General features: G+C 42.7%; 2 protein-coding genes across 3 annotated transcripts; one reads left to right on the forward strand and one right to left on the reverse strand.

Annotated features, from left to right (window-relative positions):
• Window positions 1-1,129: 1,129 nt before the first annotated feature.
• LOC9636767 (proline-rich receptor-like protein kinase PERK10) lies at window positions 1,130-2,547 on the reverse strand. Its single transcript, XM_024677916.1, has 3 exons — window positions 2,008-2,547; window positions 1,441-1,762; window positions 1,130-1,323 (listed from the first exon to the last, which is right to left on the reverse strand). Exons 1-3 carry the CDS (start codon window positions 2,545-2,547, stop codon window positions 1,130-1,132), a joined length of 1,056 nt encoding a protein of 351 aa, XP_024533684.1.
• LOC112347307 (probable receptor-like protein kinase At5g20050) lies at window positions 2,517-5,135 on the forward strand. Of its 2 annotated transcripts, XM_024678027.1 has the most exons (4): window positions 2,517-2,564; window positions 2,628-2,722; window positions 2,777-3,871; window positions 3,935-5,135. In XM_024678027.1, the coding sequence occupies exons 3-4, from the start codon at window positions 2,807-2,809 to the stop codon at window positions 4,724-4,726; spliced, it is 1,857 nt and encodes a 618-aa protein (XP_024533795.1). In that variant the 5' UTR covers window positions 2,517-2,564; window positions 2,628-2,722; window positions 2,777-2,806; the 3' UTR covers window positions 4,727-5,135. The 2 variants fall into 2 exon arrangements, with proteins under 2 accessions (XP_024533795.1, XP_024533794.1); XM_024678026.1 differs by having other exon boundaries at window positions 2,777-5,132.
• Window positions 5,136-17,476: the final 12,341 nt, after the last annotated feature.

Consider the following 17,476-nt stretch of genomic DNA (forward strand, 5'->3'; position numbering starts at 1 on the left):
TGCTAAGAGATAAAAATAGATGAGCAGTTTATTAGTCTTAATAGGAAACCAAATCTTATAATATGCAAGCATTTCCAATCTAGTCTTGGATCTGGCAGTTCGGATCAATATTGGCATCCCATAATTCAGCATCCTGTAGCTCATGATCAATATTAAGGTAGTTACTCTCAGATCCCACGTAGAAGTCCATGTTGCATTCATTGTTCTTCTCCTTGTCTTTCATGCAGGCATCGTCCACCCGAACACATCCATTGTGTTGCCTGCCGTTGGGAAGCGCTATGTCTTGGAGCAGATCTATCTTGAGATGTGATCCAAAGGGATACTTCCCTTCATCTGGAACAGCGATAGACACGTAAAGCTGCGAGTCGTTCTCTCGACTGCCCTTGGGACCATCAGTCACGAAGTAGGTGCAATCGTTGTCTTTGCAATTCACGTAGCGCCCATCCTTCAACCTTCCAGCACCCTCGACGTGGATTTCTGAACTGAAACCGCCACAGACGGAAGCTATTGCACTGCCACTGCAATCCTTGATTTCTGTGTTTGAGGCCTCGTTGCACTCTCCTCTACAGTCCAGTAGTACGTGAAACTCTCTCTGGCTGCCTCCACTGAGAATCCCAGAGCCATGCAAGCGAAAAAGAGCACAAGAGAAGCCGAAGATCGATGGTTTTTCTGTACAATTCTTGCATGACCTCGGAGCACTAGCTTTTGTAGGAGCCATGCATCGCCGTGCCATGTGGTGTGTGTATACCGCGTCTGATGTGGGACCATCGGCCACGGAGTAGCAGGTGCAATCGTCGTCTTGCTTTCCAGCACCCTCGACGTGGCCTCGTTGGCGCTCCTCTGGAGTCCAGGAGTACGTGAAACTCTCTCTGGCTGTCTCCACTGAGAATCCTAGAGCCAAGCAAGCGAAAAAGAGCACGAGAGAAGCGTGATTTCTAGCCATGAATTGAATGCACTGCTGCTGGCTGTACAATTCTTCCAGCTTTTCCAGCTTCCAGCCATGCGTTGCTGTGCCTGTTGTCATAACATGAAGATTCAGCAACTGAACTCGTACCAACATCAGCATTGGTCTTTCTTGCTAATAAAAAGAAGTTTTTGACGAAGCAAATGTTTAAGTCATATTCATTCATTAGTTGTTTATAAGCCAGAAGCCGAGCTTGTTGAAAGCAGTCTGGGCGAGGAACCCAACGTCCATCTGTGAGTCCGAGGGATACTCCACGGCCTTCATGCAGCACACGAGCTCCAGGAGGACGATCCCAAAGCTATAGACGTCCGTCTTGTCCATGACAAGAGAGTGGAGCAACTCGGGAGCCATGTATCCCACTGTGCCCCGTGAGTTTTGTCCTTGTCAATGAGCTTGGAGAATCCAAAGTCGGCAATTTTGGCATTCATCTTCTCGTCCAGGAGGATGTTCTGGGGCTTGATGTCTAGATGGAGTACCTTCTCGCGGCATCCATCGTGGAGATACGCAAGCCCTCGAGCGACGTCGGGAAAGCCTGGTTGGCCAGGGCAGGCACTTCTCCTTGGCAAAAATCCATCCATCCAGCAAGCCATTGGCGTAGACGACTACGTTGGGGGGAGACTGCAGGCAAAATCGAACCAGCTTGACGAGATTGAGGTGATGGATGCTGCCAATCACCTCCGCCTTAAGTTGCTTGTCCCCCTGCCGCGATCCACCGCCAATCCTCTTGACCGCCACAATCTGTCCGCTGGGCAACGTCCCCTTGAACACAGTCCCAATCCCTCCCTCTCCCACCTTGCTCTGGAATCCCTTGCTCAGTGAGATCCCCCCGATGGAGCTTCTTCTTGGTGGCATTGGATCGTCTCACCACCTTCCACCACAAAATCCCTAAGAGCACCAACTAGAAACCAATGCAATCACTGGCTTAAGTTAATCATGCGTTGGATCAATATGCCACATGTCTTAATGGTTGCGCCGCCCTTAACCTCTTCAAATGACTTGCAACACATTATCAAAATACGTCTGGCCCAGCCCTTCCCACACACCTCTCGTCCCTCCCAACGATCTGGGCGTGCACGGCTCGTAGTATCCGCCACCGTCGCCGTGACGCTCATCCCATTCTCTGCCGTGATCACAATCTCTTTGAAGCACGAGGATCCACTGGCAAACCATCCGGTGGCCATGTTTGCCAGGAGCTCCGAGTTCTTGTAAGGCGTGGATTGATTGCATGCCGTGGGGAGTTCCTCCAGCTTGATGTAGTAGAAAGCCGCGAAGTTGAGAGACTGCTCTTCAGGGGAGCAATTGAAGAACTGATAGATGTTGTTGCCGATGCAGTACTCGGGATTGTGGGCAGTGGCATTCGAGTTGACGAAGGTCTTGCCGGGCTCGCAGCCGGGAATTGGGCAGGAAAGGGTGCTAGCTCCTGGATCGCCATCGTAGGTCTTGCTAACAGGATTGCAAACGAGGCCGCTAGAACAATCGCGCCTAGAGTCGCATCTCGTGCCGCAAGAGGAGGAGAATTGCTGCGCGGTGGCGCTGGCGAGTGAGGTCATCGCTGGCGCGAAGAAAGTGCTGCAATGATCCATGGCTGGAATTGCAAAAGGTAAACTGGTTTAAACGCTGAAGTCTTTGCGGTCTCAAGATCGAAGCTTTTGACTTGTTAAAGCATTGCGGGTCCCTTGGAGGAATTCCTCTTTTCGTCTGCCATCCCAGAAAAACCATGACACTGAAAGATACCTGAAGCCAGCTGCCAAACATTAAGTCTGTGACGAGAGAGACGTGATCTCATAGTTTCTGATTTTCTATGGTTTCCAGGTGCCCAAGAACAGTGGTATTTACTAAACTATGGAGGTGTCGATTCTCATGTGCTTCATGATTGTGCTATGTAGCACCAGGAGCTTCCACTCGCAAGCCCAACAACAGGTATGTTCTTCGTTAAGCGACTGCCCGAATGGATCTCTTTGTTTCCCGGAGCCCATGCTCAGCGGCAACCGTTCACTCCGCAATTCATCCTGCTACCTATCGAACAATCAATCCGAGCCATATCTCAGCGATTCTGAAGCTTGCAAGCCCATCTCCAGCGTCATTTTCAATGCCACCATCGGTCCAGACTGCCCGAATTGCTGCGTCCCAGGCCTGGCTTACAGGTATTTCACCTGCTCTCCAAATTTACAAGGGACCAACAATGCCGTCCTCTATGTCACAAGCTTCAACCTCTCAAATCCGGGGTCTCTCAGGCCGTGCACGTCCTCGGAATGGAATAGGGAACCCATGGCAGCGCTGGCCACTGGATGGTATAGCCAAGACCGAAGCTTGTGCTCGAAAAACATCCAAGTTTTAGCTCCAAACGGACGGACTGCGGTGGCTAGAATGGTGGCTGAATGCTACTCCCCAGACGGGTGTCTCAGGGATCATTCGTTCACGGAGCCCTGTGCTCCAAACGCTGTGGCTGCGAACGAGCAAGTGTGGAGGCAGCTTGGGTATGATCCAGGCATTGGAATCTTGAGAAATATCACCTGGAATGTCATTGATATGAATCTTCCACAGTCCATTCGAAGCAAAAAGAATTATCTGGGAGTGATCTCTGGGGTAGCAAGCGCTGTGGCCGGGGTGGTGCTTAGCGTCGTAATCTTCGTAGCAACCAGGAAGTGGAGAAGATCTCGGAGGAGGCGCATGGAAAAGCAAGCGCTCATCGAAGGAATGAGGCTCGATGAGATACTTCCGCACCAGTTTAGCTATCACGACTTGAAGATGGCAACTAGAAACTTTGATCCCGAGCTCATGCTTGGAGCTGGAGGATTTGGATCCGTCTTCAAAGGAGAGCTTGCGGATGGGAGCCTCGTTGCTGTGAAGAAGATGGACGTAGAGATCCAAGGCTCGTCGAAAGGACACTCGCAGTTCAAGGCCGAGGTAATGTCCATTGGCAGCATTCACCACTTCAACCTGGTAAAGCTCCGGGGATTTTGCATCCAGGGACCAGCTGCATTGCTTGTCTACGAGTTCATGCCCAATGGATCACTGGACAAGTGGATCTTCACCAAGAACGATGATGACAAAGGTGGCGGATCAGCAAATCTGCTGTTAAACTGGAACCAGAGACACTCAATCGCGATAGATGTTGCTCGAGGACTCACATACCTCCATGAAGGATGCCGGGAGCAAGTTCTTCACCTGGATATCAAACCTCAAAACATCCTCCTGGACGAGAACTTACGAGCCAGAATCTCCGACTTTGGCCTGAGCAAGCTCGCCGAGCGGGGAAAGAGCCAAGTGGTGACTGTCATGCGAGGAACTCCCGGATACATGGCACCCGAGTGGCTCCACACTAAAGTCACGGACAAGACCGACGTTTACAGCTTTGGAATCGTGCTGCTCGAGCTCGTCAGCTCCAAGCGGACCATCCAGTTCCATCCTCCATCCTCCTCTTCCTCCTCATCCTCCTCGCAACCGCGCTTCCTGGGCGAAACCGCGCTGAGCATGTTTCACAGTGGCAACGTCGTCGAGCTTATTGACGACAAGCTCCTGGACGATGATCTCGCCAGCACTAGCACTGGCTTGGAGCTCAAGGATGCCGAGAGGTACGTGAAAATCGGACTGTGGTGCATCCAACTCGAGGCAGCAATCCGCCCCTCCATGAGAAACGTCCTGGATATGCTTGAAGGTAACATAGACGTTCTTGACTTGCCACCACCTTCAAGTGATGGTAGCTCCAGAAGCTTCAGCTTGCGACTACCTGGATCCTACTTCAGCTCCACTCGTCTGTGATGTTACCCTCTAGTTCTCACAGTGAGACCATGATCATCAAGACCAAGATAGAGTCTCGCAAGTGTTGACGTTATATTGACAGAGGGAAGTCACCTTCTTCCAAGTTTTTCTACTTCTAGCCAGCGGGAACGAGGAAGCATACCTGGAGACAATATACATTTCAAAGAATCAAGGGTCTTCGTCCGCACCACCATCAGCCTCATAAAATCTGAAGTTGGGTTCTACCTTCATTGCCCATGGCCAGCAATGACTTACTAAAAACCTGTGATCCAAATCTCCTGCCTCAGTAAGAGAAATGAAAGTACGAAGTGCCGGGTTACCTTCTCAATGGGGATTTCATGTCGCTTGCACCAAGCGACTGTTCTTTGAGGATCCTTGTAGTTGATCTTTGACGTTCCCAGTGCCACGATATGAGATCTTCTTTGACGGACAGATCCAAGGTCATCTTGGCTATCCTTGCATCAGTTTGAGCCAACTTCTTTTCCAACCTAATAGTCAAAAGTAGAAACTACTTACAGTTCTGCGGTTGGAGGCCTTTTAGCCGTGGTGTGAACTGGATGTTTGCCCTTTTCAACTTTCCCCAAGTTCCTCACGCAGTGTCTGCCAATAGCAAAGCATCAGCCTCAAACAAACCATAAAGAAAAACGGACCTTTAACTCTGCAATCTTTGCCTCCATTCTTTCCATCTGAGCACTATAGCCCTTGGATACTGTCCATTGATGATTACATGGAATCGTGACTTGTCAAAAAAGTGCTAACCAAACAGAATGTTCTCTTACCTCCTTATTTGCTTGGGAGTATTCTGCAGTTTTCTCGTTAAGAGTCACACCAAGCATCTCCGTCAACTGTAACAAGTAATTTTTCAGATCATTTTGGCCTTGACAAAGTAAAAGTCACCTGTGCTGTTCAGATGGGCATTAAGATTAGAAGTATCTAACTTATCAAAGAGGTCAACCCCTTCCTTTTTCCTTGTGTAACAAACAACTCATCTCAATGAGGACAGCACAAGTCACAACATACCTTTCTTGAAATAGTGTATAGCATCATATACCTCTTACAGAGTTTTGATACCTGGTGGAATCTTTACCCAGAAAATCAAATTGTAAACATGTGAACCATACATAGATCACAACAATGATGTTAAAGAAGTTCCCAAAGCTTGTCATAAATTCCTATGAGGAGGTGTGGCAAGTGGATATAATGGAACATGAGATTCCAATTAAGTAAGGAGCAAAGCCAGTGGCTCAAAAACTATACAAATTAGTGACCTCTAAAGTTTGATATTGTTTCTAAGTTAATGAAGTTAATCAAAGCTAACTTCATATCTGAAGTGGAGAATTCAAATTGGGTGTCACCTGTTATAATAACACTAAAGAAGGGAGGGAAATGGAAAATATATATCAACTATAAAAAGTTGAATGATGCTACATGATGTGATCATCATCCCATTCCATTCATGGATGAGATCCTTGATAAAGTAGCATGGCATGAGTGATACACTGTTTCTAATGGATACTCTAGATATTTTCAAGTTTGCATTTGGGCTCACAAATGCACCAACAACATTTCAACGACTCATGAACAAAATTTTTGAACTGTACCTGGGCAAGTTTATTAGTGTACCTTGACGACTCTTGCATATACAGAAACTGAGTAACTCATTTGGAAAAGGAATAAATAACATTTGAAAGGCTAGATGAATTAAAAAGTTGCTAAATCTGGAAAATGTCAAATTGCAAGCACAAAAGGTACATTAATTGGTCATATAGTCTCTAAAGAAAGAATTAAACCAAGCCAAAATAAGATACAAAAGTTGGTGGAAATGCCTATTAAAAAAGGTACAACAGTTTGTAAGACTGGTGAGTTACTATCGATAGTTTGTTTAGGGATTTGCTGAAATAGCATTTCTCTTAAACAAACTTTTACCAAAAAAAGAAAGCTTTAGTTGGATAGTAGAGTGTCAAGACATTTAAAAACTTGAAGAAAGTGCTAAGTTCAACCTTGATTTTGGTGGCACTATGTTGGGATGAGACTTTCTATGTGAACATAAACATTAGCAAGTATTTTATCACAATGATTCTATTCCAAAAGGGGAGTAGAGGATATATGTTTCCCGTCTACTATATTGGCTGACAACTTCAAGGACATGAGCTATGTTATCCACTTTTGGAGAAGCAAGCTGCAAATATCATATATATGGTAGAGAAATTTAAATGCTACTTGTGAGGAAGGCATTTTGTGTTCCTACAGATAATACTATATTAAGGTATATTGCAAATAAGCTAACACTTGTTGGGAAGTTTTCTAGATAGATGACAACTTTAGTAGAATATGACTTTAAGTTTTAATATGAGAAAAACACTCAAGTAGGATTGATTGGAGCTTTGGATTATAAAATACCTCTAGAGCAAAAAGAGATTAATCTATGCCAAGAAAAAGATCATGAAGTCTTAACAATGAGTGTTGATATGGAAAAATATTGGGATATTTACAACTTTTTAGGAATATATAGTTTTCTAGAAGGTTATAAAGGCATTGAAAAGCAAAAAATTATATTCAAGTCAAAACCATTCACACTAATCAAAGATCAACTTTATTGAATTGGATGAGATAGCATGCTTCGGAGAGAAGTTGAACAAAACGAATGAAAAGAGATCATAAAGCAATGTCATGAAGGATATTATGGTGAACACTTCTCCCATAATTATACTATCAAGAAGATTGTGAATGTAGAATATTTCTGGCCAACATTATTCTAGGATGTGAAGGAATGGTGCAAGTTATATTACATTTGTTAGGCCTTTGAAAGAAGAATCCTTCAATCAGGAAGTCTCCATCCAAATTTGCCAACAAGACTATTTGAGAAATGTGGGATAAATTTTAAAGCACCAGTTCTAATGGCATCAAATCAGAAAAGATTTATTTTGGTGGCAACAGACTACCTTACTAAGTGGGCTAAAGAAGTAATAACTAAAAGCAATACCAAGGAAGTTGTGGTAAACTTTCTTGTCCAAAATATATGCACAAGGTTTAGTTACTTGTTAGAGATTGTCATTGACTAAGGCTCACACTTTTGCAAAGAGATGGTTAAAACACTAATAAAGAAGTTATTAATAAAATATTGATAGTCAACATCATGCTATCCACAAGCTAATGGGTTGGTGAAGAGAACAAATGGTGTATTGGGCAACATTCTAAGAAAATTGAGTGCCAAAAAGAAAAAAGATTGGACAATCGCTATTGATAGCATTATGGGCTTATAAAACCACATATAAGGTAACAATAAACTTCATTCTTTTCTAGCTAGTTTATAGGATAGAAGCTATATTTCCAATTGAGTTGGAGATCCCAAGTTTATGATTAGCACTGAAGCATGGATTAAGTGACAATGAGGACTTGCAATTAACACTTATTTAACTTGAAGGGATGGATGAAAATCAACATCAAATTTTTCAACATATAAAAGCAATTCAAGAAAGCACAGATTTAATAAGAAATTTACAAAGCTTTTCAGGTTTGCAATTTAGTTATGAAGTATGATAGCAAGATTGACAAAACATTCACAAAAAAGTTTCTTTTGCAATAGGATGGCCTATATTAAATTGTTGAGGTCAACAATAATGGATCATACTTGCTAGCAAATCTTGATGGAGAATAACACAACACTTGACTAAATGGATATAGGTTAAAAATGTTCTATGTTCATCTAAAAGATAATATTACCATTGGGTTGCAAACAACCCATATAGCTTATAACTATATAGCTTGTTTGGGTGGGATTATGTGATGGGAAAAATTTTCAACTAAAAATGCCATACTCATATATGTATATATAAAACCATCCTTTTATACCCCTACCCTTACCACTTTACTATTCTACCACCACCTTTTCTTTATGACTTAATATTTGAAGTCAAAGTAAAAAATAAGTCAAACCAAATCCTTTTAGGACTATTCTTTCCTTTTTATATTTTATATTTATTCTATTACTCATCCACCTTACTCTATCACAAACCTTATTTTCCACCACCTTTATAAAATGATTTGCATATATAACTCCTACATTTAAGTATATCCTCTAATATTGCAAAGAGTTCTGCCACCATTTTAAAATATTTTCTTATGTAACCTATACATTAAAAATGGTCATCTAAATCTACCACCTTTAATACATTAATATTTTATGATATCAACAACAAAATATAAAATATAGTCCAAGGACTATATAAAGAAGAGCCCCTCACGACACCAAAGCATTAGAACATGGAATGTGGAGTGATTCTAACCTAAGTTTTCTCTTCTAGTTTTATAATATTCTTTTTTTGAGTCATACTTAAAAAATATAAAAATTAAGACTTAGTAGAAATCCCTCTCCTCTCTCTTTCTCTCAAGGCACAAAGCATATAGAGATGATGTGTTACTAGCCACTAATTTCAGACATGACAATCAGATGAAATAGAATACAAGTGCAATGAATCTTCAGAGTATAATAGTATAAGGTTGTCAGATCCTGTCAAGTCATCATCCTGTTTCACATCCTCCTCTATTTCTTCATTCCCTTCGGTAGTTTCAATATGGCTACTTGAGTTGTTAGTCTCAATAATAGCTATTACAACAGACTGTTTAGAGGCTTTCCTTGAAGGAGCTCAAGATACTAATTTTACTGACAATCCTAATGGATCAAGAATATTTATAGAAGTTGAAGAATCAATAGGATCTTTATTAACTCTTTTACCAAAAGATTTACTCTTGATCACGTCACCGTCTTAAAAAGCATCTAATGGAGTATGAAATATAGATTATGGAGGAGATCATATAGAGTCTTGCTATAGAGAAATTGTAACATATGTGATCATGGGATTAGATTTGGATATATTATTACTATGAATCTTTGGAATTTTAGGTGATAAATAGGGATAAAATAGCCATTAAAGGCTCTCTCATCAAGTAATTGCTCATTTTATAGTTAGTTTAACATAACATACTATATGGTATCAGAGTAAATGGTATGGGTTTAATCACTATTATATTTATTTGGCATTACTATATTAGTGTAAAATGTTCTGTTTAGAGTCACTATACTCATCCTTACTCCATAATTTATATTATTTATCCTCACTTCACTATCATATTTATACATTTTCACTCCACCATTACTTATGTATATCCTCTTTACCTACTCTAAAGACAAAAAAAAAAAAGTTTAAAGCATTGGGGCAAAAAGGAGAAATCATGAAAAATTGAGAAAGAAACATTATGGAAAAAGAGAAAGTGGATAAAAACGCATCGAAAGAGGAATTTTCAATAAATGTCAAGCTAGAAATGGGAAAATAAAAAAATACTTAAATCAATAAGAAAAAACCTTTTTATAAGCTCCAAAATTTAGGCTTCAAACCAAAGAACACTTAATCCCATTAACCGATTAAAAAAAGGGGAAGGGTTGCATTTTTATTTATGGGCTCTTTCCTTTTATATTTGAACCTTTTATAAATCATCTTTTGAGCATTTGTTTTGGTTACTAAGCCTTTAAAAGAAATGTACTTTTATTCATGGGCCTTTTTTCTTTATATTTAAACTTTTTATGGATCATTGTTTTGTTATTCTCTTTGGTTACTTACACTTCTATTATAAAAGACTATTTAAGTAGAAAAGTTGGATAATAAAGGATATTTTGTTATAAAATATGTTGGCCAAAACAAAAAAGCAAAAAGACTCAACCACATCAATTTAAAACTCAACACTTGAGACAAGAAATTAAAGGAAAATTCCACACTTTTAAAGGAACAAAAGAAATTTTTAACAATAATAGTAAAATAAAGATTATTAGTGACATATACAATCTTTGGGGAAACTTACTTAACTCAAAACTTTGACAAAAGTGACTTAACCCTTGAAACAATAGAATACTCAAAATTCATCTAATCAACTTGTCAAGAGAAGAAAATATTGTAGATAAAGAAAAAACAAAAAGAATATGAAAAGGTTGCTCAATTTAAGAAATAAAAATGGTTGAGAAGGCAAAAAGAAAATACTCAATAACAAATTGAAAGATTGATACTTGATAAAGTTTTTAACTCATCTCTAGCTATCTTTATAATAATCAAGCCATTCATCACAATTCAAAATCCATTCAAGTTTATATATTTTTTTTTCCTATTGTGAGGGCCAAGTGTATGGCTATGATGCCATATGCTAATATTAGCGTAGTGAGATTTTGGTAGTTGTTGGATTAGTTTCAGTCCAAACCACTTGCTCCTGTATATAAATTAGGGTCTACATCTAACATTTTCCATTTCCTTTTTTTTGTTCTTTCCTTTTAGGATTTTAGTTTTGATCTAGCTTTACATTGTCTAGATCTCCCTTTCCTTCTAGCTTTTAGTCATTTCTCTATTTTTGCTCTTTGTGAGACATAAAATCCCTAGGCCCCAAAGTAGAGCCGAAAGGGTGCCACGTGGTAATGGCCGAAGCAAAAGCCAAACGAGCATAACACGTTTAGACTAAAAGCTTCGGCTTGAAGGGTTGAGAGCGGGAGTGGAACTCTCAATGATGTGCTCGAGGAACAACCATGAAGCAAGCAATAAATGAGTCTTTAAAAAAAGGACACAAGAGGACCAACACATGACATGTGGAGGAGTCCGAGATGGAGTCTAAGATGGACCCGAGATGGAGTCCAAGATGGAGTCCGAAATGGACCCGAGATGGACCCAAGATGGAGTTCGAGATGGACCCGAGATAGAGTCCGAGATGGACCCGAGATAGAGTCCGAGATGGAGTCTGAGATGGAGTTCGAGAAGGACCCGAGATGGAGTCTGAAGTCAAGATCAAGATCGGGACCGGGACCGGGACCAAGACCAAGACCAAGACCGAGACTGAGACCGGGACTAAGACCGAGACCGAGACCGAAGCCGAGGCCGAGACTAAGCCCAAGCCCAAGCCCGAGTCCAAGTCCGAGTTCGAGTCCGAGTCCGAGTCTGAGTCCAAGTCTGAGTTCGAGTTTGAGTTTGAGGGGGTGAAAGTCCAAAGCATTCGTCTCCCAGACCCTGGGGGGTTTGGTGAGCTCCAAAAGTATAGTAGGGGGAAGACTCCAGTGGAGCTAGTTTGGCCAGGAAAGGCCAGTTTGGCCCAGGAAGGCTGTACCCAGGCGTTGGGTGATGGGATAACCACTAGGAAGTCCAAGGCTAGAGTGAATATGGACCGACAAGCAAGGTAGCTTGGTGAAGTATTCAAGAGCCGGCTCTAGTTCCCCTGGGAGATCGACTGGTCGATGCTCCCAGTCCAAGTGTGGGTGGCACTACTTACTTGGATACTTGGCATGGCTCAATGGAACCTTGCTCTAAGCCCATGGCTAGAGCACCCAAAGGCAGAAGGTAGGGAGAGTACCCACGAGGCTCATGTTCCTAGATTATGAAAAGTCCAAGTGTGGGTGGCACTACTTACTTGGATACCTGGCATGGCTCAACGGAACCTTGCTCTAAGCCCATGGCTAGAGCACCCAAAGGCGGAAGGTAGGGAGAGTACCCATGAGGCTCGTGTTCCTAGATTATGAAAAGGAAGAGGAGCAATCCTCTGGTGTAGAGACCAAGGATACAGTCATGGGAGGAGGAAGTCCCAGAGGCTAAGCTCTTGAGTTTGGACTTCCCGGGAGGTCACCCAGCCTAGTACTATTCAAACCCAAGGACACTTAACCCTAAGTATCCCAAGACCCTTAACCGATTGGAAAAGGGGGTGCACTCTTGTTCATGGGCCCTTTCCCTCTATATTTGAACCCCATGGACCGTCTCTTAAGTTGTTCTCTTTGGTTGCTTACAAGAGGATTGTGGGACTTAGTGGTCGGGCCTGCGGGCCTTGATCCAGTGGTAGTGATAGCGAATACGGCCATGGATAAAAAGGGTCTTGGTGAGGACCGGAAAAGGGATATTAGGGACATTTATCCAACTTTTCTACTTAAATATTCCCCATGCCTACAAGCATCCTAAATATCCTAAGTAGTGGATCCGGGATGATCACTTATGGATGGATGGCTCAGTCTTTGAGAAACTGGACTATGATGCAGGTGGTGTTAGACCGCCAGTGTGACCAAAGTAAAGGGGTATGGACTTAACGTAACAGGTTAATATATCAGTGGTACCTTGGGGTGTCGGTCTTGGGATTGGACACATGGAGCACTTGGACCAAGTGCAAAGGATGAGTGGCATGGATGCCATTCTTGGGCTAGCACGCTCAAGTTCGGAATAGGACTTATGGAGGTTGTGAGTGAGACTCCTCAAAGTGGTCGAAGGTGTGGTTAAATGACTAAAGTAGAATGAAAAAATTAGTCGTTTACAATTTGGTATCGGAGCTGTTCCTTAGTCCAACTTTTATTAGTGCTTAAGTATATCACCACTCGTGTTAGCATCAAAAGGTCCTAGAAGTGGGCCTATCTATGAGGAGTAGCAAGTCGGGAAGACATGGCTCTCCACTATAGTTTATGTGTGAACTGGTAGGTGGGGTGGTGGATAGAAAGGGGCCAATAATGGAACGACTTCGGGATCTTAGGAACAATATAATGTTTTCCTCAAAGAGTTGAGGATGTGATCTAGATGAACATTTGACTTAGCAAACTGGTTAATGTAGTTGTAGTAAACAACTATAGTTGGGATCACGGGAAAAATAAAGACTCCAAAACCATAAAGGAGTCACAAGATTATCTTCATATAGTTGAGGTTGGTGCTCATGAATTTGAGACTAGAATTAATGACTGTAAAAGGTTAAATACGGAAGGGGACACAAGTCCTTGAAATGGTAGTCGAGGCTACCCTTGATAAATGCTAGAACAACCCAAGGAGTTGGGGGTGTACTTAGAGGATGAGTTGGTATTCTCATCACATAGACAAGTAGTCCAAAGGAGCAAAAGTTGCCCTAGGGAATAACATCAAGTGTTGAAGTGACATTTGCAAAGATGGTCCTTGTGAGTAGGACATGAATACAAGAAGTTGTATTCCAGCGAGCTAACACCTCAAATATTTTAAAGTCCAAAAATGCTAAATGACTCAAGTAGAGTCAAGAAATGGTTCTAAGGGATTGCTAAAAGCATTTGGATTGAGGTGTGTTGTGCCTCATAAAGGTTGGGGAGGATCATAGGATCCAAGTATGAGAACAGTGAGTATCTCATCGATGGTGGAATGTGCCATACTAAAGTTGTGGGGAAAGTGTTCCCAGAAGAAAATAACTTTGACACAAAGTTGTGAGTAAATTCTATGGTGCAATGCTAATGGATAGTTAGCATGAGAAAGAACTGTATTAGTCTTGGCAAGGACCTAGACACAAGTAAAAAGTGTCATAAAGGTAGGCTCGTGGAGCTGATGGTGTGGAGACACCGAATGTGCCAATGCGTGATGCCTTAAGGTGAGTTGGCGGGTTCATGAGAACCCTTTCCCAAAGGAATACTAATGGAAATGGGAATGGCATAGCCTAAGCTGGAATGTAGGTGGTTGCAATGTGGTGATCCAGATAATGATGGAGGTGTGGAAGTATTAACAATGAGTTGTAAGACTTGACAACTATAAAGAAACTAAACAAAAAATGCAAAATAATTGGTTAAACTGGTAAAAGGTAGCTACCCAAGACTTCTTAATGGCATAAGAAAGTTAAATATACCTTTATGGGGGATAAAATGCTTATGTTGCAATATAGTAAGTCAGTGTCATAAAAGAAAATGCTCATTATCAAAGAGGCCATCATTGGGACACCTAAACACTCTAGAACACTAGAAGGTGTTGTTTGATGTTGCAAGGGCAATAGATAAGGCCCAAAGGACTAAGTCTTTAGTGAATGATGGATAAAAGGTGCTATCTAAACGTCTAAGGTTACGAAGACGGGAGAAGTCCTTCTACTCGAATTAGACAAAGCCAAAAATGAAATTTTGGCAAGGCTAGTGATGGGCATATAAAGGCCCATATGTAGCAACATTAATCCTGGTGTATGGGATTATAAGGTGAGCATACCTAGATTGAGGAACCACTCCCTAGGCTATTGGGTAGGTTCATCCCCAAGAATACTTGCTAACGCATGGTAGAAAATGCAAAGCCATTTTCCTAGTTTGGAGGCGAATAATCGAAGGAAATGTATGAGGCCAAAAGCAAGTAGTAAGGGGATAGAACCAAACCATAGGAATCGAAGAGCATAACCAAGGGTGGTTATGTTAGTTGAGAGTGGAGAATCAAGTGGGCGCTCGAGCATGTTGTTACTAGCAACCGTGGTGCCATGAAAAGTCTAAAGCATGGAATTGTCTATGCTAGACCATAAAGCAATTAGAAAGCTTGCGAAAAGAGAAGCCTTAGCAAGCTAAGGGACAGAGTTCCTTCAAGGTTCCCAAAGACAATTCTAGGTAGTGTGGTACCTAGAAACCCAAGTGTAAATGGTTCATAAAACGCCTGAAATCAGAGTAGCACAGCAAAAGCGTGGTCTTGAAGCTTGCCATAAAACCATACTATCAAGGTTGGGGAAGTAGTTTAGTAGGGAGATCACTAAGTGATCTTGTGGCTGAATAAGGACAAGGTCCTTGGTTGGCTAAGGAAGGAAGTTCCTAGTTCAAAGTGTTGATTTGAACTGTTTATGATGGTGTGGCTTGGTCAAGATGACCAAATGGGAAGAGCACCTAAGGGAAATAAGTTATATCCATGCAATGGCATAGTGAGTCCAAGGAAAGTAGTCTCTATAAGAGACCCATGGGAGGGTCACTAAATTGGGCTATGAATAAAGCCATAGCAGAAAATGATAAAGAGACATACTAGAGGTAAAGGCCCTCTAGACTTGGCAAAACAAAGTTTTTGCTATGGAACTGAAAGGATGCCTCAAGAATGGAGGTAGCGATCTGATATTGCTAGGTGCAACAATCAAGGATAGGAGCAAAAAACTAGTGGTTAAGAAAAGAGCCATGGGAATCATGGGAAAGAATCCAAATGGCAAAGTTAGGCCAAGAACACTAATATGTTGGGAGCTAACGGGTTGTGGGAAAGGCAATGTTTTCCCAAGGATGGATTCCCAACCGCTCCGATTTGGCGAAAGAGGAAGCTCCAAGGGGGGAGCAGTAAGATAGCAAAATAATATGGCCGTGGGCAGCCCTAGCACAAATTATGATAACTAGAACTTAATGCTAAAGGTGGCACAATATTGAAGAGAGGATGATAGTGTCCTCAAATAGAGAACTTCCTAGGATGGGGAAGTGGAGTTGCACAATATGTGCAATGCAAAGTGTCGGAGACACCTAGGAAATTGACTTTGAGAAGTCAGAAGTAAAAATTCCAAAGTGCAAAGGTTATATCAATGGAAACTAAAACTATTTAAGAAGGAGTAGTGGATTGAGATAGAGACGGTGTCTCTAACAAGTTTAGCAAGGACTAAACCAATAAATGGAGAGAACCACCACAAGTGGTCGAATAAGTCTCTAAGTTGGAGAGACTATTCTCCTTAGAGGATGGGCAAGGCATGGTGAGCCTTCAGTATCAAACCATTGACGAATATTGGCGAGGGGCCAAGGATGGAAACGGTAATACAAGTTCGTATTACTTTATAAAATACTTTATCGTTTGATGAGGACATCGAACTTCGTCTATGGGTGGTGGAGTTGTGAGACACAAAATCCCTAGGCCCCAAAGTGGAGCCGAAAGGGTGCCACGTGGTAGTGGCCGAAGCAAAAGCCAAACGAGCGTAACACATTTGGACTAAAAGCTCCGGCTTGAAGGGTTGAGAGCGGGAGTGGAACTCCCAATGATGTGCTCGAGGAACAAGCACGAAGCAAGCAATAAGTGAGTCTTTATAAAAAGGACACAAGAGGACCAACACATGACATGTGGAAAAGTCCGAGATGGAGTCCGAGATGGACTTGAGATGGACCCAAGATGGAGTCCGAGATGGAGTCCGAGATGGAGTCTGAAATGGAGCTCGAGATAGAGTCCGAAATGGACCCGAGATGGACCCGAGATGGAGTTCGAGATGGAGTCCGAGATGGACCCGAGATGGACCCGAGATAGAGTCCGAGATGGAGTCCGAGATGGACCCAAGATGGAGCCTGAGATGGAGTCCGAGATGGACCCAAGATGGAGTCTGAGATGGAGTCCGAAATGGACCCAAGATGGAGTCTGAGATGGAGTTCGAGATGGAGTCCGAAGTCGAGATCAAGACCAGGACTGGGACTGAGACCGAGACCAAGACCAAAACCGAGACCGAGACAGGACCGAGACCGAGGCCGAGGCCGAGACTGAGACCGAGCCCGAGTCCGAGTCCGAGTCCAAGTTTGAGTCTGAGGGGGTGAAAGCCCAAAGCATTCGTCTCCTAGACCCTGGGGGGTTTGGTGAGCTCCAAAAGTATAGTAGGGGGAGGACTCCAGTGGAGCTAGTTTGGCCAGGAAAGGCCAGTTTGGCCCAGGAAAGCTGTACCCAGACGTTGGGTGATGGGATAACCACTGGGAAGTCCAAGGCTAGAGTGAATATGGACTGACAAGCGGGGTAGCTTGGTGAAGTATTCAAGAGCCGGCTCTAGTTCCCCCAGGAGATCGATTAGTCGATGCTCCCAGTCCAAGTGTGGGTGGCACTACTTACTTGGATACCTGGCGTGGCTCAACGAAACCTCGTCTCTAAGCCCATGGCTAGAGCACCCAAAGGCAGAAGGTATGGAGAGTACCCACGAGGCTCGCGTAAGGCCACGGTGTTCCAAAATGTTGTCCCAAAGTCCTAGATTGTGAAAAGGAAGAGGAGCAATTCTCTGATGTAT

Source organism: Selaginella moellendorffii, unplaced genomic scaffold (assembly GCF_000143415.4).
Source record: "Selaginella moellendorffii unplaced genomic scaffold, v1.0 SELMOscaffold_20, whole genome shotgun sequence".
Classification (NCBI taxonomy): Eukaryota; Viridiplantae; Streptophyta; class Lycopodiopsida; order Selaginellales; family Selaginellaceae; genus Selaginella; species Selaginella moellendorffii.

Bases quoted from the DNA above. Each gene is read 5' to 3' on its own strand.
- LOC9636767 (XM_024677916.1), bottom strand. From the start codon at position 2,547: ATGGATCATTGCAGCACTTTCTTCGCGCCAGCGATGACCTCACTCGCC. The intron at 1,763-2,007 runs GTGTGTGGGAAG...AAGGGATTCCAG, and splicing joins ATCGTTGGGAGGGACGAGAG to AGCAAGGTGGGAGAGGGAGG. The intron at 1,324-1,440 runs GTACTCCATCTA...CACGGGGCACAG, and splicing joins ACGATGGATGCCGCGAGAAG to TGGGATACATGGCTCCCGAG.
- LOC112347307 (XM_024678026.1), top strand. From the start codon at position 2,807: ATGGAGGTGTCGATTCTCATGTGCTTCATGATTGTGCTATGTAGCACC.